Source organism: Dreissena polymorpha, chromosome 10 (genome assembly GCF_020536995.1).
Source record: "Dreissena polymorpha isolate Duluth1 chromosome 10, UMN_Dpol_1.0, whole genome shotgun sequence".
Taxonomy (NCBI): Eukaryota; Metazoa; Mollusca; class Bivalvia; order Myida; family Dreissenidae; genus Dreissena; species Dreissena polymorpha.
In genome coordinates, this window is record NC_068364.1 from 35,569,137 (window position 1) to 35,595,041 (window position 25,905).

General features: G+C 35.2%; 1 protein-coding gene and 1 long non-coding RNA gene across 2 annotated transcripts in view; one reads left to right on the top strand and one right to left on the bottom strand.

Moving 5' to 3' along the window:
• The window catches only part of LOC127848198 (tumor necrosis factor receptor superfamily member 16-like), a 38,137-nt gene extending 23,346 nt beyond the window's left edge, over window positions 1-14,791 (bottom strand). Inside the window, exons 1-2 of the mRNA XM_052380520.1 lie at window positions 14,409-14,791; window positions 10,218-11,078 (exon numbers count right to left, since the gene is read on the bottom strand). Of these exons, the coding sequence (XP_052236480.1) occupies window positions 10,218-10,286 (69 nt within the window). The 5' untranslated portion in view covers window positions 10,287-11,078; window positions 14,409-14,791. The remainder of the gene's footprint in view (window positions 1-10,217; window positions 11,079-14,408) is intronic.
• An 8,592-nt stretch (window positions 14,792-23,383) lies between these two features.
• On the top strand, window positions 23,384-24,739 carry LOC127848203 (uncharacterized). Its single transcript, XR_008034409.1, has 3 exons — window positions 23,384-23,782; window positions 24,040-24,225; window positions 24,519-24,739. It is a non-coding gene; the product is annotated as an uncharacterized LOC127848203 (long non-coding RNA).
• Window positions 24,740-25,905: the final 1,166 nt, after the last annotated feature.

The window sequence follows — 25,905 nt, forward strand, 5'->3', positions numbered from 1 at the left end:
TTTTTCGGGTTTTTGATATTGTCTAAAATATCTTCTACTAATTTGCCTTTCTCCTTTCTCCGTCAGGACAAAAAAGTCAGGAATAAAATTGCGTCCGCTTATTCGAAAATCTGAAGTTCTTTTATCATACTTCGTTTGTCTCAAACTAAACAATTTTATTCCATTGCATGTTTTGTTGGTTTGTTCTTGACAGCTTGCAAATGGCTTCAGACGTTACAAGTGCGCGTTGGTTGTTATGTTTGTTTTATGACCATATGTATTGACGACTGTTTGAATGCCTTTATTGTTGGACTGAAATGCCTTTATTGTTGGACTGAAATCCCTTATAGACGTCATCAACATACGTTAAGCCTTCGTAATCAAGATAAAAAAAGTCAGGAATAGAATGTCGTCCGCACAATCGAACCTCTGATTTGTTAAATCTTACGCATTTTGTCTCCAATAAAATACTTTTATTATATTGATCGACTTTGTGTTCATTTTTCTTGCACGCTTGCAAAGGATTTAAAAGTAACAATCGCACGTTGGTTGTTCTGACATTCTCTTTGATATCGTCCTCGTGGGTATTGACTGTTAATTTGCACAGGACTTTGAAGCAAACTTTATGAGAAATATTGGATTGCACCCGATGTTTCGTGTCTAGGGACATCATTCTCGTGTAAAATAATACCCGGTTTCATTAGTAAGATGCATCTTAAGTTGATCTTAAGTTAAAGTGTTGTCATATTGTCCGAGTTCTATGTAGTGATATATTTATTTAAAGTAACATTACTACCGTACTCATAATCAACGAAAATTTCGTACAATATTTAAAAAAATAAAGCTTAACAATTAAAAATCATTGTTCCTTATGACAATTGTCGAAATTTCAACGTAAGATGTAGTCAGGTAAAATAGATGTTTGTTGATACAAAATGATCGTTTTTATGATTGTTTTGCATATTTAATTCCATTTTAATTTCCCGCAACGATATCTATTCATACGACACATGAACACTTAAACGGTACCATTTTAGTGTTCGTGTGTCGTATAAATAGATATATTCGCGGGAAATTAAAATGGAATTAATTGTGTCACAAATAAATAAAAAACGAGCAGTGTGTATCTAGAAAAAGGTATGCAATCATACCACATCTAGCGTTGAAATTGTGGCTATTGCTATAAGGAACACTGATTGTTTAGGTGTTAACTTTATTTCACGAAATACTTTACGCAATTTTCGTTGATTTTGAGCGTTATAGAGGCTTTAAGAGCAAACAGTATACAAGCGTACATGCATTTAAGAACTATCATTACATAATGCACACCAATGCCTTACATGTATTGGGGGGAAAATCCAGTAAAAGATAATCAACGTCTCTACAGACCGAACTCGCTTATTTTCGGGATTTTAATAAATGTCTTAAATATCTTATACTAATTAACCTATCTCATACTTTATTACCTATATTAATCAGAGATTGGTCTATAAAGTTAAAAATAGATGTTTCGTGCATAGAAAGAGTAGTCTGTTATTTTTTTATATGTATGTTATTTGTATGATCATATATATTGAAGACTGTGTGAATGACTTTATTTTTTAACTGAGATCCCTTATAGACGTCATCAACATATGTGTAGCCCCTGTTACCAAGATAAAAAAGTCAAGAATAGAATGTCTTCCGTATAATAAAAACTCTGATTTTTAAATCTTATGCATTTTGTCTCCAATAAAATACTTGTATTATCTTTGATGACTGTGTGTGCCTTTTTTTTCTTGCACGCCTGCATTCAGGATTTCAAAAGTATCAAGCGCACGTTGGTTGTTCTGGCACACTCTTTGATATCGTCCTCGTGGGTATTGACTGTTAATTTGCACAGAACTTTGAAGCAAACTTTATGAGAAATATTTGATTGCATCCGATGTTTCGTGTCTAGGGACATCATTCTCGTGTAAAATAATACCCGGTTTCATTCATAAGATGCATCTTAAGTTGATCTTAAGTTAAAGTGTGGTATAAAAAAATGCCCGCATTCTATGTAGTGATATATTTATTTAAATGTTTATTACTACTCAAAATCAACGAAAATTTCGTACAATATTTCGTAAAATAAAGCTAAACAATAAATAGTGTTCGTGTGTCGTATGAATAGATATATTCGCGGGAAATTAAAATGGAATTAATTGTGTCACAAATAAATAAAAACGAGCATTTTGTATCTACAAAAATCTATGTTATCATACCACATCTAGCTTTGAAATTGTGGCTATTGCTATAAGGAACACTGATTGTTTAGGTGTTATCTTTATTTTACGAAATACTTTACGCAATTTTCGTTGATTTTGAGCGTTATAGAGGCTTAAAGAGCAAAACAGTGTACAAGCGTCCTTGCATTTAAGAACTATCATTATATGATACACACCAATGCCTTACGTGTATTGGGGAAAAAAGTGCAATCCATTAAAAGATTATCTACGTCTCTACAGACCGAACTCGATAATATTCGGGATTTTAATAAATGCCTTAAATATCTTATACTAATTTACCTATCTCATACTTTAGAACCTATATTAATCAAAGATTAGTCTATAAAGTTAATAATAACTGTTTCGTGCATAGAAAGAGTAGTCAATTATTTTGTTTATTTGTATGTTATTTTAATGACCATATGCATTGGCGACTGTTTGAATGCCTTTATTTTTGGACTGAAATCCCGTTAAGACGTCATCAACATGTAGCCTTCGTAATCAAGATAAAAAGTCAATAATAGAATTTCGTCCGTATAATAAAACATCTGATTGTTTAACCTATTTATGCCTAGAGGACTGTCCCATACTTCTACATTGGATCAATTTATTTTCAAAATTAGGGATGTCTAGTATATTAATTTCTATATTTAGAATATTTCCTACGGAAATTCCTTTAAGCAAACGACGCATACACTGATGAGACGCCGCATCATGCCGCGTCTTCTGGGTCTACGCTGTTTGCATGGGCCTTTTTCTAGACGCTAGGCATAAATGGGTTAATATTATGCATTTTGTCACCAGTAAAATGCGTTTATTATATTGAACGACTTTGTGTTCAAATTCTTGCAAAGGATTTCAAAAGTATCAAGCGCGCGTTGGTTGTTCTGGCACACTCTTTGATATCGTCCTTGTGGGTATTGATTGTTACTTTGCACAGGAATCGGAAGCGAACTTTATGAACAATATCGGATTGCACTCGATGTTTTCGTGTCTAGGTACATCATTCTCATGAAACATAATACCCGGTTTCATTAATAAGATGCATCTTAAGTTTATCTTAGGTAAAGTGTTGTCATCAAAGGTCCGCGTTCTATGGCGTGATATATTTTTAATGAGCAAAACAGTATACTTGCATTTTTGAAATATCATTAAATGATACACACAAATGCCTTGCATGTATTGGGAAAAAGCGTGAAATGCAGTAAAAGATTATCCCCGTCTCTACAGACCGAAATCGATAATTTTCGGGATTTCAATAAATGTCTAGAATATCTTATATTAATTTACCTATCTCATACTTTAGTATCTATATCAATTAGAGATTAGTCTATAAAGTTAATAATAACTGTTTCGTGCGTAGAAAGAGAAGTTAATTGTTTATGCAAAGTTTTAATTTGTGAAAAAAATCAATCGACTGTGATTTTAATGCCTGTATTTTTAGAGGTCATCAACATGTTTGTAGCCCTTTAGTCAATATAAAAAAGTCAGGAACAGAATATCGTTCTTACAACTGAACCTTTGTAGTTCTTTTATCCGCCACCGTTTTTCTCTAATAAAATACTTGTATTCCCTTGCATGTTTTTTTAGCATTTTTTTACCTGCACGGTTTCAAAGGATTTCAAAAGTAACAAGTGCGCTGGCTGTTTATGTATTCTCTTTGATATCGGCTCCGCGCGTATTGACAAGTGTCAATTTGCACAGGACTTTGTAGCGAACTGAACGGGAAATATTGAATAGCACTCGATAATTATCTTTTCTAGGTACATTGTTCTAATGTAACTTTATACCGGGTCTTATTTATGATAAGATGCCTCTTAAGTTGATCCTAAGTTAAACTGTGTTCGTAAACGGTCCTCGCTCTAAGTGGTGATATATTTAAGATTAAAACATAATACTTGCATTTATGAACTAACATTTGATAATAATAAACACTGAATTAAATTTCTCGGATAAAGAGTACGTAAATCATAACAATATTTTCCCAGTCTCTATATATGTATTCGAAATAACTTAATCGAAGATATTCGGGATTTCACTACTGTCTTAAATATATGTTACTAAGCTATCTATCCTACCTATATCGATCAGAGATTATTCCAAGACATTAAATCCCCATAAACACTCACGCAAAATCAACGAATATTTTGTAAAATACACTTAACCCATACAAATCCGTGTTCATTATAGCAATTTGCAAAAATTCAACGCAGACAGTACGCTAGAAATGGTATGGTAACATAGATGTAACGAGATACAACATGCTCGTTTTTATTTTTGTCTGACAATATAGTCCATGTAACTTTTCCGCGACGATATCCGAACATTTACGAGCGAACGCGACATTGGTTTCGGGCAGTGTCGGTAGCACGACGTAGTTCCCTTGAGCTGCCCGATGGGGCTTTAACACTACCCTTATGTATAGAAAGACTTGTTAATTTTGAATTTCCTCGTCTATTGCTCCCTGCAAACGTTTGAAGCTATTTCATAAAAGATTAATCTTTAATATAAAAGTTGTATGTATCTTGTTTGTTTTTTTTTTTTGGTTATTATCGGAACCTGTGACTCAATTAGGAACTAGCTATTTAACCAACCCGTGAATACGTCCTTTAAATATAGATGTGCGCACAGGTAGTCTATATTGATGTTCGCAACAAACCAATCACAGGGAAATAAAAATAACGCCGACAACAAATAAGTGCAAAATAATCAAAACCCGCGGTCTCCCCGGGCTTTGTTCTTGCCACTGTAAAAGCTCCTTTTATGATCGCACTTTATATAATGATCATCATTAAGAGTGTTTCATTCGCTTAGAACCTTTACAACTACACAGACAACAAATACTCTGGGGAATAAAGCGAGTAATTGTTCAAGAAAAGGCCGTCCACAGATGTATGTTTTATTTGAAACCTTAGTCTAACAATAGTGCGTGTATGAGTTTTTAGTCTTTGATATGTTATTCATGTGAAGTTGTTTTTTGTTTCCATTCAGTGGTTTTTGTTTAGATTAATGTAATTTAGAATAACATATTTTAACGAGATTTAGAAAGATTCAAACAAGTGCGTCATGCATCAGGACGACGACTGTTATGATGATGGTGATGATGACGACGACGACGACGACTACGACGACGACGATGATGATGATGGTGATGATGATGATGATGATGATGATGATGATGATGATGATGATGTTGATGATGATAATGATGATGATGATGATGGTGATGATGATGATTATGATGGCGATGATGATGATGATGATGATGATGATGATGATGATGATGATGATGATGATGATGATGATATCTATGATATTTATGATATTGACGACGACGATGATGATGATGATAATGATGATGATGATGATGATGATGATGATGATGGTGGTGATGGTGATGATGATGATGATGATGATGATGATGATGATGATGATGATGATGATGATGATGATGATGATGGACATGTTGATAATGCTACTTTACAATGGCAAAATGTTACAAAAACAAACAGCATTATTACGTAAAATAAAACAACTAATAACATTCACGCACGCAATATATTTTCCCTTGTATTTAAACATGCATGAATCAGCTGTGGTTAAATTACACGTTATTACCACTTTCTGTAGCCAATTTAGCGAAGCAAGCGCGAAATATCGGCGTTCAAAGGCGCTCTCTCAAATAACGACTATAGTAGAGCAGTTAAACCATTCAGTCGAACATTATAATACCGAGTTGTTCTAATAAAAACTTGTTCATACGATGCTTACAAAGAGATTCTATAGTTAATCATTTAAAATTCAAATATTGTTAGACCGGTGTTCATTTACCTTTACTATCATTTAAACACATCGTTCGAAATTGTTTTTACCAATATCAAAGGGATTTTAAAGTATTGTTTTCCTATTTAATAACACAAAATAACACATAAATTCCTCTCAAAGGCTCGACGTGGTAATAGTATATATTAGCTACATAAGACGCGGGTTATCAAATTGGGCGATGTGGTGTCGTTTTGGTGACTGTCGTCAAATTAACGAAATTTATTGGGTGGAACAGTGTTTCGAAGACCAATTTTACTTTAACGAGGCAAATATTTGGTGTGAAACTATCTTCATATATAATAGAGGGCAACCTTTTATTTGTTACAGAGTGATTTAACGCGACATCGACGGTGTTTCTTTTTCTTTTTTCATGATTTCTTTCACTGACTACTTTGAAAATTAGCCGGTCGCCTATTAATGCACGTGTATATTGTTTCGAAAAAAATGTGTTCATCTTTAAACGAATTAGTTGTGCCTTTTTTATTCATGACATGTATACGAAGAAACAGCATCTCGCTGTTTTCTTGTATAGAACAGTGTTTCGGTAGGTTTCTATCTGAATATTCAATTGTATTGCTCGTTTACCATTTTGCGAGACTTGTTCACAGTTTTGCAAAATGATTATTTACAAAATAATTGTAATAGATTCATTGAAGAAAGCAAACATGATGTTTGAACACGCCATATAACAATCCTGACACAGAAAACATTTATTTATTACTGCATGATAATCATATCAAATCGGTAAAATACAACGTTGATTTTTTTTTTTTTTGGGGGGGGGATTTGCCTCCGATAATCTCAAAAATACGTTGAGTTCATAGATAGCGTTAATGTTCTGGTTTATTACGCAAAAACCTGCGTGGCGAAGTGGTAGCCTATTAGCTTTTGTTCTTGAGTCCCGGGTTCGTGGGCCGGATAAGGCAAACTTTGTTCTTGCTATTATAATAATTACAGTATATTCAAAATATAATGCATTGAAAGTACATATGTTAAATGACATATAAAAAATTAGAAATTCTCTGAATTAGTCCCTTTGAGTGCATATGAGCGTGTTTCGTCATTAAAATAACGTCTGCAATGCTGTTTCTACCTTGTAGATGTCTCCGTATAACACTACATGTTCATGGTCATACGACCATCAACTAAATATAACTATTTTACAAAATATTTACTTTATATGTGTCTGTTTAAACAGAACATGTAACACAACACATGAAAAGCTCAATAATACATCTTTTGATCGGGCATTTTTAGCCAAATAAAATATCAGGCTACCCGCCTGAAAAACTATTCGAAAAATCACAAACGTTCCCTATATGCGCCTCACAAAAGGGGGTTAAATGCATGTGCGTAAAATGTCGTCCCAGATAAGCCTGTACAGTCCGCACAGGCTAATCAGTGACGACACTTTCCGCCTAAACTAGATTTTTGCTAAGAAGAGACTTTCTTTAAACGAAAAATATCACAGCAGGGGCAAATGTCGGCCCTGATTAGCCTGTGCGGACTGCACAGACTAATCTGGGACGATACGTGACGAATATGCATTAAACCCCCTTTTTAAAAAAAGATGATCACATAAAATTGTAATTTTTTTTTTTTTTTCTGTATAACAGAATCGGAACAAAAAACACCATCATGCGCGATGTACATTCCATTTCTGAGAGATGGATAAAAGGAACCATTTTCAATCTCAAAACGCGTTCATCATTTATAGCGTTCCGTCTTGTAAACGGCTATTTAGTGTTAACAAACTACTTCTGACAGCTGATCCACGTAATTGACTTATCCACTAAATATTATGTCAAATTTATCGTAGATAGCTTTCGGCTGCATTATCTGTGGAAACATCTAAATTCGCTATTTGTGTCGTGACTGTTTTTTTACGTGTTTAACACCAAAGACGTTCGGGATAGGTGAAATTGTAAATATTGTCCCGTCAATTATTTCTTCAAAGCTTTTTAAGTAATTGATATGCTATCGATGATACATGATTTCAATATTTCAATGACAATTAGGGATGAATACGCTTTGGGGAAAAAACTGGATATTCAATATGAATGAAATAGCTGTAGTTCTCAGCCATGACAAATTGCAAGTTAATTTAGGACAGGTGCGTTGTTCTTTTTTCTGAAAACCATTTGTTCGCAAAAAAGTTCAAACATAAGGTTAATTTCTATTTCGGTGACCATCGCATTATTCTGTGAACTTATTCCGATATTGATAGCACTGTTCCAATTCAGATCCAACTATTCTGTGTACCGATTCATGTAATCGTTACAACGTTACGTAATATAATTTATTTCTCAAATTGAGGGGATGTTCTGTGAACTGATCCAAATATTGACGGCAGCGCTCTGAAAGCTCAATTATGTGATAATTATCTTAATATGAAGTTGTAGTGCTACAGTTTCAGTGCCTTGTGAACTATACCCACTATTTATTTCAGTGCTATGTGAACTATTCCCACTATTTATTTCAGTTCTATGTGAACTATTCCCACTATTTATTTCAGTGCTATGTGAACATTTCCCACTATTTATTCCAGTGCTATGTGAACTATTCCCACTACTTATGTCAGTGCTTTGTGAACTATTCCCACTATTTATTTCAGTTCTATGTGAACTATTCCCACTATTTATACCAGTGCTATGTGAACTATTCCCACTTTATAATTCAGTGCTATGTGAACTATTCCCACTATTTATTCCAATGCTATGAGAACTATTCCCACTATTTATTCCAGTGCTATGTGAACTATTCCCACTATTTATTTCAGTGCCATGTGAACTATCCACACTATTTATTTCAGTACTATGTGAACTATCCACACTATTTATTTCAGTGCTATATGAACTATTCCCACTATTTATTTCAGTGCTTTGTTAACTATTCCCTCGGATTATTCAAGTGCTATGTGAACTATTCCCACTATTTATTTCAGTTCTATGTGAACTATTCCCAATTTTTATTCCAGTGCTATGTGAACTATTCCCACTATACATTTCAGTGCTATGTGAACTATTCCCACTATTTATTTCAGTGCTATGTGAACTATTCCCACTATTTATTCCAGTGCTATGTGAACTCTTCCCACTATTGATTGAAGTGCTATGTGAACTATTCCCACTAATTATTCCAGCGCTATGTGAACTATTCACACTATTTATTTCAGTTCTATGTGAACTATACCCACTTTATATTTCAGCGCTATGTGAACTATTCCCGCTATTTATTTTAGTGCTATGTGAACTATTCCCACTATTTATTTCAGTGCTATGTGAACTATACCCACTATTTATTTCAGTGCTATTTGGACTATTCCAACTATTTCAGTGCTATGTGAACTATACCCACTTTATATTTCAGCGAAATGTGAACTATTTCCACGTTTGATCGCTAGTGCTATATAAAATATTCCCACTATTGTTGCAGTGCTATGTGAACTATACCCACTATCGATTACAGTGCTATGTTAACTCTTCCCACTATTGATTGCAGAACTATGTTAACTATTCCCAATTTGATTGCAGTATTTTGTGAAGTCCATTATTTATTTCAGCGCTATGTGAACTATTTCCACGTTTGATCGCTATTTTGAACTGTTCCCACCCTTGATTGCTTTGTTATGTCAACTATTCCCACTATTGGTTGCAGTGTTATGTAAAGTTATCACACTATGTATTGCAGTGCTATGTGAAGTAATCCAACTATGGGTTGCGATGCTATGTGAATTAATCCCACTAGTGATTGCAGTGTTAATGTGAAATGATTGGAATATTAATCCCGATGTTCTGCTTACTGATCCCAATTATTAAAAAAAAATCATATTTCGATCTGAAGAAAGACGACCATTTCGTAATTTAAATTCGATCTTTAAAATAACATTCCTTAACTTGTTTCTGTCTTCTTTTTTGCATCTGTTCCCGATTTGGAACACGTTCAGAAAATGAACAAATTATTTTTTTTATTAACCAAGCGAAACAGGAATATTTTAAGAATTTATCAGAATCAATGTAAGTACTGGCAGTTATCATTTGTATTTGATATTCAATAATTTTATATATTACAAAGCCTGTCAAAGCAAGTTTAGATTTTCACTGCAACAATAATCTGATCAAAGTTAAACCTTAATAAGAAACAGATTAAAGAAAATAGTCTTACCTGGCAGAAGACTAAACAGATCACCGCTAACACGTCCGCGACCTTGACATGTGTATGTGTCGATGCCATGGTAACAGTTCTCTTTTCACTGACTAATTTCGTTTTCCAGTCCGGCTTTTGCTATAGCATATCCAATGAGCAGTTTAACCCACACGTTTCCATTTAAGAATTATCGGCGGTAATCAATGGAGTTCAGTTTGCATACGCCCATACCGTTTCTTTAACACTTCCTATACCAACGAGAACGGCAGCAGTTGGTTCGATTGTAAAGCATCCGTAATGTTCGCGTACAAACGCGATTAACGAAGAAATCCCGACTTATCTGGTGTCTGAAGTAATCAAGTATTACCCACATAAAGCCTTTCAAAGAACCGATAAGCCCAAAGGCTTCCACACGAAGATCAACCGATTGTGCAAACGAGCTGTCTAATTACCCATTAAAGCAGTTTCCTACGTCCGGCAATCGTGTTTTTTTTTTATCAAAAAAGAACAATTTGTTTCGTTGTTTTTTTACGCTTCAAATTTTTGTTCGCTTAACCATTCAATTTCAAGTTGACAACTTCCAACACCTTTCAATAGTAATCGTTTGTTCAGGGTATCAATTATTGGTTAAACACTCTTGGGATGTTATCGTCCAATCAATCTCGATTTTGTCTTTTTAAGCGTCTTTTGATCTACATCCGGAAGACTGACTTCTGTAATCGTCCGCTGATGAAACAAATCCAAGCGTCTTATGATTTTGACGCATGCGCACTCTTTGGTCATCGAAGTTTCTCGCTTGTGACGGATCTTTGTTGCGAAACAAATCGCCCGGCAGTACTTCCATTAAAAAGCCGATGAAGATGGCATGTGTCCTGTATCCTGAAAGCAGATTCATTAAGTTATGGGTCGCGTTCTGCGAAAACGTGGCTTAATGCATGGGCGTAAAATGTCCTCCAAGATAAGACTGTGAAAACCACACAGGCTAATCAGGGACGACGCTTTCCGCTTTCATGGAATTTTGTGATTAAATAATGTATCTTCTTAAAGAATATCACATTGAGGCGGAAATTGTCGTCCGTGATTAGCCTGCGCGGACTGCACATGCTTATCTGGGACGACACTCTACAAGCATGCAGCAAGCACCATTTCCCGGAGCGCTTCTCAGTTAAAGACTGACGGGTTTAGTTAAGGCTTGACATAAAGATACTAGAATTGGTGTGCTGCGATTATTAAATCATCATACGTCTATTCTAAATTTTTGATACTGCGGGCTAAGAACTGTCGAGTTTTTATCATTTCATTTGAAAATTTAGAAACATGGAAAGCATGTAAAACATGTGTAAAACTCGTAGTGCTTTTCTCCCATACAATTTTGTTTCTGTGTTGTTGTTGTTGTTGTTGTTGTTGTTTTGAAAAGTTGTTGTTGTTGATTTTTTTGAAAATATGACACATCAAATTGGTATTAAAAACTTCACATCGATTTGCCAGTATCTGTGTTATTTTCAACAACTTGAACTTCCCATACATAGTTTACAGTAAAAATAAAATTTGAAGACTTTAAATCATTATCAATATCAATAAAATTTGAATCAACAGTCATATAATGTGGTACAAAGTAAAGATTTTAAATCATAATAAATAACAATACAATTTGAATCAACTGGCATACACAGTGCCGGATTATAACCGCGGAGGCCCATTGGCAGGGAAACCTTTCGGGCCCACGCCCCTAGTCGGCCTAGTGCCTATTAGAACGCCAGTGCCCAGTCGATCTCATTCGTTTAAAAACAGAACATTGATATAAACGAATAGAATATATTGTCAAATCATAAGATAAGACTAAGTAATTAAAACAATATTTCGTCACGGTCTTATTGGGCCCCTAAAAGTCGCGGTGCCCATAGGCAGTTATCTACGCTGCCTAATGGGTAATCCGGGACTGGGTATATAACTTGGGAAAGAGTAATAAATAACAATAACATTTGAATGGACAGCCATAGCATGTGACGTGCCATGGCGGGAGGGATATGATAGAGCCAGAGAGGGTAATCGCGCAGCGAGTGAAGTCATGATACAGAGCGAATATTAAAACGAAATAAACGCTTATCACTTTCTCGCTGATATGACTAGAAAGTGAGCGGATTTAAACAATTGATACCTAATAAACTTAATAAAGTGTCGTCCCAGATTAGCCTATGCAGTCCACACAGGCTAATCAGGGGAAAACAGAAAACCGGGCTTAATGCATGTGCGTAAAGTTTCATCCCAGATTAGTCTGTGCAGTCTGCACAGGTTAATCAGGGACGACACTTTTCGCCTAAATTGGATTTTTGCTAAGAAGAGACTTCCTTTAAACAAAAAATACCATTAAAGCGGAAAGTGTCGTCCCTGATTAGCCTGTGCGGACCGCACAGGCTAACCTGGGACGACACTTTACGCACATGCATTTTGCCAATTTTCACAGAACAAGACACATAAAATGGTCGTGGAAAAATATAGCAAGTGACTGACCTAAATAACTGTCACTATATAATCGTATACATTTAAGTGCTAAGCATTTAGGTTTCTTGCAAAGAAGATTTTTACTATAAGTCTGTCGTAAGATGGTTCGTGTTGTGAGCCACGAGCTTCATATGAGCCTTGTACTGAGAAAACTGGGCAAAATGCATGTGCGTAAAATGTCGTCCCAGATAAGCCTGTGTAGTCCGCACAGGCTAATCAGGGACGACACTTTCCGCCTTAACTTGATTTTCGGTAAGGAGGGACTTCTTTGACACTAAAATTACCAAAAAAGCGGAAAGTGTCTTCCCTGTTCAGCGTGTGCGTATTCGCATTAGCCCTTTTTGCACTTTTTAGCTCTTTAAAGGTCAGAATACACTTAATAATTTCCCTATATAATTCAATGTGAAGGCGACAACTTTAGGCCAAAATAAATGCATCATTTTGCACATAGAGACCCCCATAACCATGCCTTTTCTTAAAGGCCATTCTAAGCGGAATCGATTTATGCAATAAAAAAATATATGTCATGTTCAATGCAAGAAAGAACTTGACACAAATAAAAATCGTCTGTTTTTGCAACTTTTTTTTCCGGCCGTTTCTTAGTGGAATGTAACCTTTTTCAGTGCGATGGTTTACTATAGTCTTCAAGTTTATCATATTTCAGGGATTCAGTAGTGAACACCTATTCATGCCCTGCCATTATCTCCGAAAGATAACACCCGAATAATAGATAAAAGTGTAAAACATGCCTTCCTGTCAACTATGGTATATTTTTTTTAGAGAGTACAGCCCTTCTTGAAACGGTTATTTAGTATACTGTAACCTAAAACCAAAAGATACTATTGGAGCCAAACGATCCTCTGGAACCAAAAGATCATATTGGAGCCAAAAGATCCAAAAGGAGCCAAACGATCATATTGGCATATTTTCGGAAAAAAAGGCCGTCGAGCATTTCTAGCTCTCATCCGATAACTTGTCAAATTGTTCATACTTGAAAAAAAACATGTATGTTCATAAATATGTTACTAGATGATATTGGCGGCGCGATGTTATTATTACCATGAAGCTCTCTAATGAATTCTCTATGACTGCTCGCTGAACGACAGGGACCTTTCTTAATGCGTATCGGTCTTCAATAAGTGACATAAATACAGAAGTTCATTCCGTTAGATTGAACATTCGGGCTGTGGCGTTTAAAATATTGATATCCGTATTAATTAATTGGAATAAGTAACGAAACATTATTTGATCATTTATTCAGAATTTAATCAAAATGGAAGGGAATGTAGCGTAACTTAAGCAGCACGCATCGTTTAATAGAGCAACATTTAACAAATGTGTTTATTTTAGTGTTTCATCCAATAAATGTAACTGATTAATCTAAATTGTTTGCGGGATTTTAAAAGGTTCATAATTTGTAGAAACACTTAAGAAATAAAAAAAGAGAACAATATGTTATGTGTTATGTTAGAAAATATCATTCCTTTTAAGAAATATTTTAATCGGGTTACATATCATACTATATAAAGATGTGAGTACATTATTAATTAAGGCATTCTTAAGTTGCGTTAAAAAGCAGGTCATTTTGTCGATATTTCTAGTGTATATACAATTATTACTGATATTATATTGTATACGCGTATAATTTAAGCAAACACGAATAGTATATCAAAAGTAAGTAATTGTATTCGAAGTTCACATATTTACCTGATTTTACATGTATCCATGTGGTCATCGTAAATCCATTATTTACCCATCTCTGCGTTGTCCTAAAACTCCCGTATTATTTTTAGATCAACTACTATATAATATACTTTATACACAAAGAGCGACCTGCAATCGTTTATATAGAATCAAAGTCCTATGTAAAATAAAATTTGTAATGTACACATCAAAACAAAAGCAACACCGACACACGTATACAAATCAAGTGTTTATTTTCAACATTAACGCCAGAATCTTTACCCACATCATCTAACCGACAATCTGTATCAATTTTCACTCACGTTCGCACCGTTTTCGAAGTATTTACATGTTTGAAGTAAAACATTAAATACATTATATTCTGCTTGAACTGACAATCTAAATAGCGCGAGAGTTCGCTCGCTTTGAAAGCGGAAAAACTCGGCGAATCAAATGAGGCGGTATTTATTACATCGAAGCGTTTGGTGTTCCTCGGGTTTTATTGCTTCACAATTCATTGCGCCTCGCTGTACGTTCTACCCTTTGAAGTATTAACTGTAGTCCATCTCTTTCAATAAAAGTTATGCGATGTAAAACGGGTATTCTTCGCTGAAAGCAACCGCAGTTCATATTGGTTTTACGCTCAAAGAACCTAGAGCGAATTGATCTGAGTTTATGTCTTTACAAAATATGCTTTGTTACACGTTTCCTGATGCTTATATGTAACATATTTCAAATAAATAGGCATTGAAGTGCTACTACTACTACTACTACTACTACTACTACTACTACTACTACTACTTCTACTACTACTACTACTACTACTACTACTACTACTACTACTACTACTATTACTACTGCTGCTGCTACTACTACTACTACTACTACTACTACCACTACTACTACTACTACTACTACTACTACTATTACTACTACTACTACTACTGCTGCTGCTACTGCTACTGCTTCTGCTGCTGCTGCTGCTGCTGCTGCTACTGCTACTACTCTCGAGAAAATGCCTTGCAGGTTAGACACAAGTCTCAGTGGTTGCAACTATTTATATGTGCCACGCAATGGGAAAACAACGCCTAATGCATTTGCTTTTCTGGAATTTTTCGTTAAACGAAGTTCTTTTTGAACGTTAATCCAGCTTAGGCGAAAATTAGGTCCCTTATCAGCCTGTGCGGACTTCACAGGCTAATCAGGGAGGACAAGTAATGCACATGCATTAAGCCCCGTTTTCCCAGAGGGCGACTCGTATGTGAAATAGCTATCGAGGCTTGCTTCTTCACACCGGGTAGCATCGCCCCGCGTGTTTAATTAGTAACTTCAAAGTGAAGGCAAAAAAATTATCCATTGATATATAAACCACAAAACGATTCAAGCGGCAAATATGATTAAAGCATTACAGCGAGTGAACTATTGAACAATTATATAGTTCTTTAGAAATGGTGCTCGTTCGAAAAGAAAATTATCTTAAATTATCAACGGCCTTTATTTGAAGTTTTCCTGCATGGCAAAATACAGCGACCTTTTAAGTAAATTACTCTCGTATGAGTTTTTATATACATCAAAGGGTCCCTCCTGTCGTTATTATCAATTTTAGGTAATTTGTAGTTTTTTTGTTTCGTCAGCGTAGGACTACATTAAGAAACGTAATTGTTGAATAATAAAAAAACCTTGACAAAGAATTTTATATAGGGCAATATTTCGCCGTCTTTTGAAAAGTTTGCTGTGCTGAATTCATGTGCATTTTTGAAGCTGTTTAACGTCACAGAAGATTATGCCGATTCATTAAGCTTGTCATGCATAGCGTCTAGAAAAAAGGCCTCGGCAAACAGCGTAGACCCAGATGAGACGCCGCATAATGCGGCGTCTCATCAGGGTCTGCGCTGTTTGCTTAAAGGATTTTCTCTAAGACATATTCTTAATATAGAAATAAATATACTAGAGATTCCTAATTTTGGAAATAAATGGATCCAATTTAGAAGGATGGGGGAGTCCACTAAGCATAAATGGGTTAAGCTTGTCATGCAGTCTCCATACGGATTTCATGAACTAGGCCATTGCCTTTTAAATAAAATATGTAGTCGTATCGAGTTGTTTTCCTTGTACGTTATAGTTTTCTCATGAAACAGTTGTCGCCCCTAATGCCGTTATAATAGAGCCTTTCTCACGAAGTCAATTATTTTTAGAAGCATGAATTACCTTTGTTACTTCGCAGGATATGAAGTCAGGGTGCATAATCAACGGGGTTTTCAGGGCTTTACACACGGGCTGAACAGAACGTGTGTGAAGTTAGCCTATTTAGCAAGTTTAGTATATATGTTAAAACATACATCCCATTTAGTCATTTAGCCTATTTAACATCCTATTCAGACTATTTAGCCTATTTAGCAAGTTTATATTTATAGGTTAAAAATACATCCTATTTAGCCGATTTAGCCACTTAACAGCATTTTTTTTTCAGCATATTTAGATTATTAAGCAAGTTTAGTAAAAAGGTTAAAACATACATCATACTATGCCTATTTAGCCTATTGTGCAGCCTTTTTAGCATATTAAGCCTATTAAGCAAGTTTAGTACAAAGGTTAAAACATACATTCTATTAAACCTATTTAGCCTGTTTAACAGCATTATCAGCCTATTAAGCCTATTTAGCAAGTGTAGTACAAAGGTTAAACATACATCCTATTTAACCTTTTTAGCCTATTTAGCCTATTTAACAGTTTTTTTTAGCCTATTTAGCAAGTTTAGTACGCAGGTTAAAACATATCCTATTAAGCTCATATTTGCCCATTAAGCATCCATTTGAACATATTATGCCTTTATTATTAATATTTGAAATAAGATAAAATATACGTCCAATTTAGCCTATGTGGCCTATTAAGCAGCCAGATAAGCCTATTATGCATAATTAGCAAGAGTGTAAAATGAAAAATGAAACTATCATAACAATTATCCTATTAAGTAGCCTATTCAACCTAATAAGCCTACTTTACAAGTTAATTTAATAGCTTGAAACATGCGCCCTATTTACCCGTTAAGCATATTTACCAGGATATTTAGCCTATTTAGTCAGTTTATTAAAAAAGATATAAAAAGTACATCATATCATTGAGTCGTTTATAAATATTTATTTATTAAGCCAATTTAGACTTATAAGCAAGTATGTTAAATACGATCAAATATACAGCCTATTTAAAAAACTATGTACAAGCCGTATGCGTCATTTTCAAGTGACCTGCTATTCCTATTTAAGGGACCCTTTCGGACGAATGAGAGTTATCCCTTTAAAGCGACTTAGTGCACGCTGACCAGCTGTCGACTGCCTATCGGGCAGAACTACATTCGGCCGGGACTTTTCATACTGGTCGGTCGTGCATGAAGCCTAATTAGCCTATTTCTCGTATGCGTCATGTTGCAGTGAGTGGGTTTACCCCTTTAAGGGTCCATTTCGGCCAAATAAGAGTTATCCCCCGGAAGCGACAAAGTGCACGCTGATCTGCCGTCGACTGCCTGTTTGGACATTTTATTAGTGTCGGAGTCAGATGCAGCCTATTTAGCGTATTAAGCGTATTTTTCCTGTGAGTGGGTATGCCCCTTTAAGGGCCCCTTTCGGACGAACAAGAGTTATCCATTTAAAGCGGCCTAGTGCAAGCTGACCAGCCGTCGACTGCCTATCGGGCTAAAGTAGTTTCGGTCGGGACTTTTCATTAAGGTCGGCCGTTCATGCAGCCTATTTAGCCTATTTCTCGTATGCGTCATTTTCCAGTTAGAGCGTGTATACCACTATAAGGGCCTCTTTCGGCCAAATAAGAGTTGTCCACCGGATGCGACCTAAAGCACGCTGATTTGCCGTCGACTGCCTGTTGGGCTGACCTAGTTTTTGCCCGGACTTTTAATAAGGGTCGGAGTCAAGTGCAGCCTATTTAGCGTAGTACGCGTCATTTTGCCTGTAACTGGGTATGTCCCTTTAAGGTCCCATTTTGGACGATAAAGAGTAATCTCCGAGAAGAGACCAAGTGTACGCCGACCAGCCGTCAACTGCCTGTCTGGATGAACTAGTTTCGACCGGGACTTTTGATAAGGGTCGGCCGTGCATGCAGACTATTAAGCCTTTTTCTCGTATGCGTCATTCTCCAGTGAGCGGGTATACCCTTTTAAGGGCCCCTTGTGGCAAAAAAGGGGCAATCCCCCGAAAGCGATCTAGTGCACGCTGCGCTGCTGTCGACTGCCTGTATGGCTGATCTAGTTTCGGCCGGTGTAGCGTGAGAATTGCAAGACCGTGAATTTCTTAAGATAAACCGGAAGTCTTGCATTTCTCACGTTACTCCCGTGAGAATTACAAACCCGCTGACCGTGAAAACATTAAGACCGATGTCCGATACAAGTGGCACTTATTTAACTAGAATTTTTAGTAGTTTTGTTTATATTTAAAGTACAAAATGACTTTACATCAAGAATGCAAAAAACTACTGTACGGATAGTTGTTATTACCGGACATTAATGGTGAAAATTGTTACTGGTAAAAATGAAAACGGTCACGACGTAAACCGCCTCACAGGTTAAAACGGTCACTGTTTAAAATCAATGTGCTTACAACCGGACTCAAATTTGTATGAATATGTTTATACTAAAGTGTTACCACAAGTATACTTAAAACGTTTAGATATCACACATTCTGTGAACGCTTATAAGTGGAAATATGGTTAATTCTTAAGGTATTAAGTATCTGTAAGTGTTTAGATTGAATTATAATGATTTGTTATCTTGGTAAATTAATTAAAAAAAATCCTGCCAAAATTACTTACGATATGGGAACCAAAAAGTGAATATTGTTTTATTGTGTAATACATTTACAGTTATTTCATCATTCGTCAAGTTATTAACCAAAATAATTGTGCTGGTGTTGGAAATATTTTATATTTCTAATGGCTATTTCTAGCTTTTTCCCATTTTTTATATCCTCAAAATATTGTTTCAAATTATAATTGTGGTGATGTCCTGTAAGTATTTCTAAAGCTAGTAATACATTTATTGTAATATATATCTACATTTGAATCATGTAAGAATCACTTTAATATTGACTGAAATAATGATGTTGGTAACTTGTTAGCGGTGTATTATATTTGTCATGGTTTGCACAAATATTTGCCTTTTAGATTTGCAAAACCAACTTACAGACTGGCATTACCAGCTGATAATAATTGCCCTCGAGAAGTGCAAAACCAAGTAATTGTCTGAAATACTGATATTGGTGGTGGTTGTGTCTTATATTTGGCTTAAAAAGCTAATACTTATTGCAATTGAGAAGTGCAAGAACAATCATTTGTCTAAAAAAATAAAATTGGTGGTGGTTGTGTCTTAATTTGCCATAACCATCTTATACTTATTGCCAGTGAGAAGTGCAATACCAAGTAATTGGCTGAAAAAATGATGTTGGCATTGGTAATGTGTCTTATCTTTGGCTTGACCAGCTGATAGGAATTGCCAGTGAGAAATGCAAGACAAATTATTTGTCTGACATATTGATGTTGGTGTTTCTGTCTTATATTTGGCTTGACTAGCTGATACAAATTGCCCCCCCCCACCGAGAAGTTCAAGACCAAGTAATTGTCTAAAATAAAGTTATGTTGGCTGTGGTTGTGACTTATTTTTGGCTAGACCTGCTGATACATATTGCGGATCGGAAGTGCAAGACCAAGTAATTGCCTGAATTAAGGATGATGGTTGTTTTGTATTAAATTGTGCTTTACCTTCTGATACTTACTATCATTAGAAATGTGCCAGACCAAGTACCGTAAAAATGCAGTCATAAGTCTACCCGCTCATAAGTCGGGGGGGGGGGGTTAAAAATGATACGAAAATTGGATATTTTGAATATTTCCAAATCATAAGTCGAGTCAGAAATTGTCCCTGCAAGAATTTCATAAACAGACGCAACTTTAAATGTACGGGAAGTTTTTATTCTATACATAGACCATGACGTCAATATAGCACTGTGCGACGTATACATAGCAGACACGTGTATTATGTACTTTGTTAAATATAATCAATACGAATCGATATATATTAAGAAATCGAAAATAATATATGAAAATATAGACAAGCAAATCATAATGAACCACATAAAAACAAAAAAACCCATAGGAAACCATATACATGTACATCGTAATTTACACATCAACGACATACGAAACATCAAACTCGCGTTCAGCAGCACTATTATTAATTGATTGCTCTGCAAATTCTATCACGCGTATTTTAAACGTATTGTCATACGCATGGCGTTGGCGTTTTCGAGGAGGCATTTTCACAAATCAAATGTGTTAGTCAAATTAATAAATTATTATTATAAAGTTTGCACTAAATTGTCCACGCTAGTAATAATCCACAAACGTATAATCCGATGACACACTCTGATCAAATTCTTTGTACTTTTAATCTGACTAGTAAAACAATTGCTTTGTTCCTCGGTAAAAACGTTTTTATGACAATGATCGACATAACCAATAGACCGCTAACTCCACCTTTGTTCTACATAACAGTCTCAAAGGCGAAGCTATGCACGTGCTCAAACATAATTGGACGATTGCCAGTGAATAACAAACTCGCGATTGGTTAAACATGTCGCTTCACAAATTTAAGAAATTTTATTTTATCGGCGAGAAGGGTGATGCTTTATGGCTTCTTGACAGGAAGCGGCTTTCCTTTGATGACGTCAAACTGTCAATTCACACAAGTTGCCAATTCTCAATGACTGCATTTTTACGGTAATTGTCTGATAATGATGTTGGTGGTAGCCGTGTCTTATATTTGGCTTGAACAGCAGATATGTATTACCCATGAGAAGTGCAAGACCAAGTTATTAATTAAATCATGATGTTGATTGAGGTTGTGTCTTATGTGAGGCTTAACCAGTGAGAAGTACGAGACTAAGTACTAGTTTGATATAATGATGTTGGTGTTGGCGTTGTCTTCTCTTTGTCTTGAACAGCTGATATGTATGGCATGTGAGAAGGGCAAAACCAATAATTTGTTAGAAATAATGATGTTGGTGGTGGTGGTGTCTTATCTTTGGCTTGACCAGCTGATATGTATTGCCCGTGAGAAGTGCAAAACCAAGTATAATTTTGAAATAATTATGTTGGTGGTGGATGCGTCTTATAATTGGCTTAAACTGCTGATATTTATTGCCCTGAGAAGTGCAAGACCAAATATAAGTTTGAAATAATGATGTTGGTAGTGGTGATGCCTTATTTTTGGCTTGACCAGCTGATATGTATGGCCTGTGAAAAGTGCAAAACCAAGTATTTGTTTCAAATAATGATGCTGGTGGCGGTGGTGTCTTATCTTTGTCTTGACCAGCTGATATGTATTGCCCGTAATAAGTGCAAGACCAAGTATTTGTTAGAAATAATGATGATGGTGGTGGTTGTGTCTTATATAATTGGCTTGAACAGCTAATACCTCTTGCCGGTGAGAAGTGCAAGACCAGGTATTAGTTTGAAATAATGATGCTGGTGGCGGTGGTGTCTTATATTTGGCTTGAACAGCGGATATGTATTGCCCGTGAGAAGTGCAAGACCAAGTATTTGTTTGAAATAATGATGTTGTTGGAGGTTGTGTATTATATAATTGGCTTGAACAGCTGATATGTTTTGCCTGTGAGTAGTACAAGACTAAGTACGTGTTTGATATAATGATGTTGGTGTTGGTGTTGTCTTCTCTTTGTCTTGACCAGCTGATATGTATTGCCCGTGAGAAGTGCATAACCAATTATTTGTTAGAAATAATGATGTTGGTGGTGGTGGTGTCTTATCCCTTGTCAAATAAAAACGCACTTTTTACCAAAACACACATTTAGCGCACTTAAAAGTGCGTTAATTGTGTGTTTTTTGTTAATATGTGCGTTTTCAGTGATCAAAAGTGCATTTAAGTGCGCTTTTTGTGCGTTTTTGCTTTTCAAGTGCGTTATTTTAGTGAAAAAGTGCGTTTTTTGTGTGTTTTCTTCATCTGTAAGTGCGCTTTTGAGTGTAGATGTGAGCAAAATGTGTGTTTTTTATCTAAGAAGTGCGTCTTTTATTTAGGAAGTGCGTTTTTTGTGTGTTTTCTTCATCTGTAAGTGCGCTTTTGAGTGTAGATGTGAGTAAAATGTGTGTTTTTTATCTCAGAAGTGCGTCTTTTATTTAGGAAGTGCGTCTTTTATCTAAGAAGTGTGTTTTAAGGTTTACAGATGAGGGTTTTTTTCTCACAAAAGTGCGTTTTTTCTATTTTGATGTGCGTCTTTTTTAAGCATAAGTTAGTCTTTTATTTCATAAGTGCGTTTTTATCATATGATCTGTTTTAAAAGGATGTATCTAAAGACACATGTTTAACACACTTCTTAAAAAGTGCGTCTTTAACAACCGTTTAGCAAATGTTGTACAGAAATTGAACAAGAAACAAAATTGTTGCAGGCTCTAACAATTTATTTACATCAAATGATTAAACATAGACATATATCTCAGTAACCTGTAATAATATAAGGGGCAGTTTGAATAATTACTGGTTGTCCATATTAACCTGTTTAATGTTTACATACTTTATCATACAATTTCAATGCATACCCTATTGCTTACGTTTTAATCTCAAACATTTCTAAAAATGTCCACCTAAATCAGACTGTGTGTAACTAATTAAAAATATTGAAAGTGTCAAAAGTATTATGTGGGCTTGATAGTATCAATTATATTTCCTCAACATAAATAAGTATTTGAACTTTCTTATACTGATATTTATACCCTAATACAATTAATGTCTACCACATTGACCATAAACATACATTTTAAAAGGCAATTAAAATAATATTTATACTATAAATGTTATTTGCTAAAACCATTCAGCATGTTATATTTAAATATTTACAATTAAATATAATGTGTTAAGGGTGCTGTGTATTATTCAATAAATATTTTGGTGTTGAAATGACTGCCTTATCAGTATTTCACAAATTATGCAATTTTTGGCTTAGACACAGCATGGTATCAGATAAGAGAATAGCCAGTCCCTATCAGTCCTCCATCTAAGCCTAACTAAGGGGTGTTGATATACTTTTGATTTGTTCAGGCACCATCTATTTGAGAACCACAGATAGGAAGTTATTTTTTGAAAACAAGCAGCATCAGCAACTGACTTTAAGCTAGAATTAAGACTTATTATTTTAGTGTAAAATGTCTTGAAATACTTTCAGCATGAAGTATTGTGTGATGAAAAAAAATGTGTATTTACTACAATGTGTAAATCAACAATAAAGGAGATTAAAAGTGGGTGGTTAAAGACATATAAAGTGATATGGTCTAGTTCAACAACTGCCTGTATTTTTGGAATACTGAAGAACAGTCTGTTGTAACAGGTTCGTATTTTCAATTCTGCATCCCTTTTTTATTTAGTTTATTGAATTAATAATGATCATTATCATATTTATGTATTGTCACTGGGAAATGTAAATGGATGAGTAAATGTAATGCAATTTTAAAGAAAAACAACACCATTTGAATTATTATGGCTGTATTTTATGGTTATTGTCATCTTAAAGTTATTTATACCTATTTTTGGTCATTAATGAACAGATTTTTTCCCCATATTAAATGAGAACTTTTAAATTTATAGGTTAAACCCCATGGAAAGAATGTGCATCATCGCATCGCCTGCCAAAAAAGGGAGCAAAAAAGAGACTACCTGATGTATGGACTTGAATACCAGGTTTTACCCTGCACAAGCTGGCCGACATGAGGAGAACAGGAGTGGGAAAACCGCGCCCTCTCCTTGACCAAGAAAAGCTGGATTTGTTTAGAGGTAAAACTATACAGGGTACTGGTTATTGCATTTTAAAGGTGTCACACTTCCGACCAGTCCACACAGCAAAATGAGACCACGTATCTTGGTAGATTTTCGAACAGTATTTTCTATCAAACTTATTTATTTATGAAAAGCGTTAAGTCACATGTGATCAGGGGATTAAAATTGCAAAATAAACAACCAAAAACAACAAGCAAACAAACTAGTTTTGATTTAAATTTATAATTTTTATAGCAACAAGATTACCATAACAGCAATATTCAACACTTACATTATAAAATATCTTTCAGGACCTGATCAAATGAGATCATGCACGAGACGCATCGCGCAAAGGCCATGACAGTATAATTGTTGCAAAGAAGTTTGACCGGCTAGTGGCAGACTTGGAGAGAAAGATGAGAGCTGCACTCCGCTGCCTCAAAGAAATGCTGAAAGGCCTTGATTGATATGCATCTTTCTTATGTATATAGCTGTTCGTGTGTATATACTGTACATGTTATTATAGTATGCTATTATTTTTTGTTTATTTATAATCAAATTATGCTTATTTCATCAAATTGCCATTGATATTTAATTACTCATGTATGTTAAAAAATGTTGGTGTACATAAAAGTATAAAATTGAATTATCTTGTAATTATTAAAATACACAAATATATATGTTTATATAATTATTGGTTTTTATTGCATATCTGAATTAAAAAAAACTTTTAACAGCATATAATTGAATCAACTGTTAAGGCAAAAGATGCACCTTTAACGCACATGTGTGCTTTTTGTGAGTGCGTTTTTTGCTGCCATTTATTTGCGTAAATTGTGCGTTTTGTGTGGGTTATAACTGCGCTTAACGTGCGTTAAATGTGCGCTTTTTGTGAGTTAAATGTGCGCATTTGTATTTAAAAAGCACACATTTAACGCACATAAAAGCGCACATTTAACACACATGTGCGCTTTTATGTGGGTTATAACTGCGCTTTTCGTGAGTTAAATGTGCGCTTTTTAAATAAAAAAAGCGCACATTTAACTCACAAAAAGCACACATTTAACGCACTTAAAAGCGCACATTTTACACACATAAATGGTAGTCAAAAACGCACTTATATAAAAAGCGCACGTTTAACGCACATTTAACGCACATAAAAGCGCACATTGAACACACTTATAAAAAGCACACGTTTAACGCACATAAAGCGCACATTTATCCACAAAAAGCGCACATTTTCTTGTTTGTTTGTTTTTGTTAAAAACTCACTCGGTAAGAAAAAGCGCACAAAAAACGCAGTGCCAATACCGCCACGTTTAACGCACGCAAAACGTACGTAAAACGTACATTTCACACACTTTTTTGAGAAGGGATCTTTGGCTTGGCCAGCTGATATTTATTGCCCGTGAAAAGTGCAAAACCAAGTATAAGTTTGAAATAATGATTTTGGTGGTGGTGGTGTCTTATCTTTGGCTTGACCAGCTGATATGTATTGCCCGTGAGAAGTGCAAAACCAATTATTTGTTAGAAATAATGATGTTGGTGGTGGTGGTGTCTTATCTTTGGCTTGACCAGCTGATATTTATTGCCCGTGAGAAGTGCAAAACCAAGTATAAGTTTGAAATAATGATTTTGGTGGTGGTGGTGTCTTATCTTTGGCTTCACCAGCTGATATGTATTTCCCGTGAGAAGTGC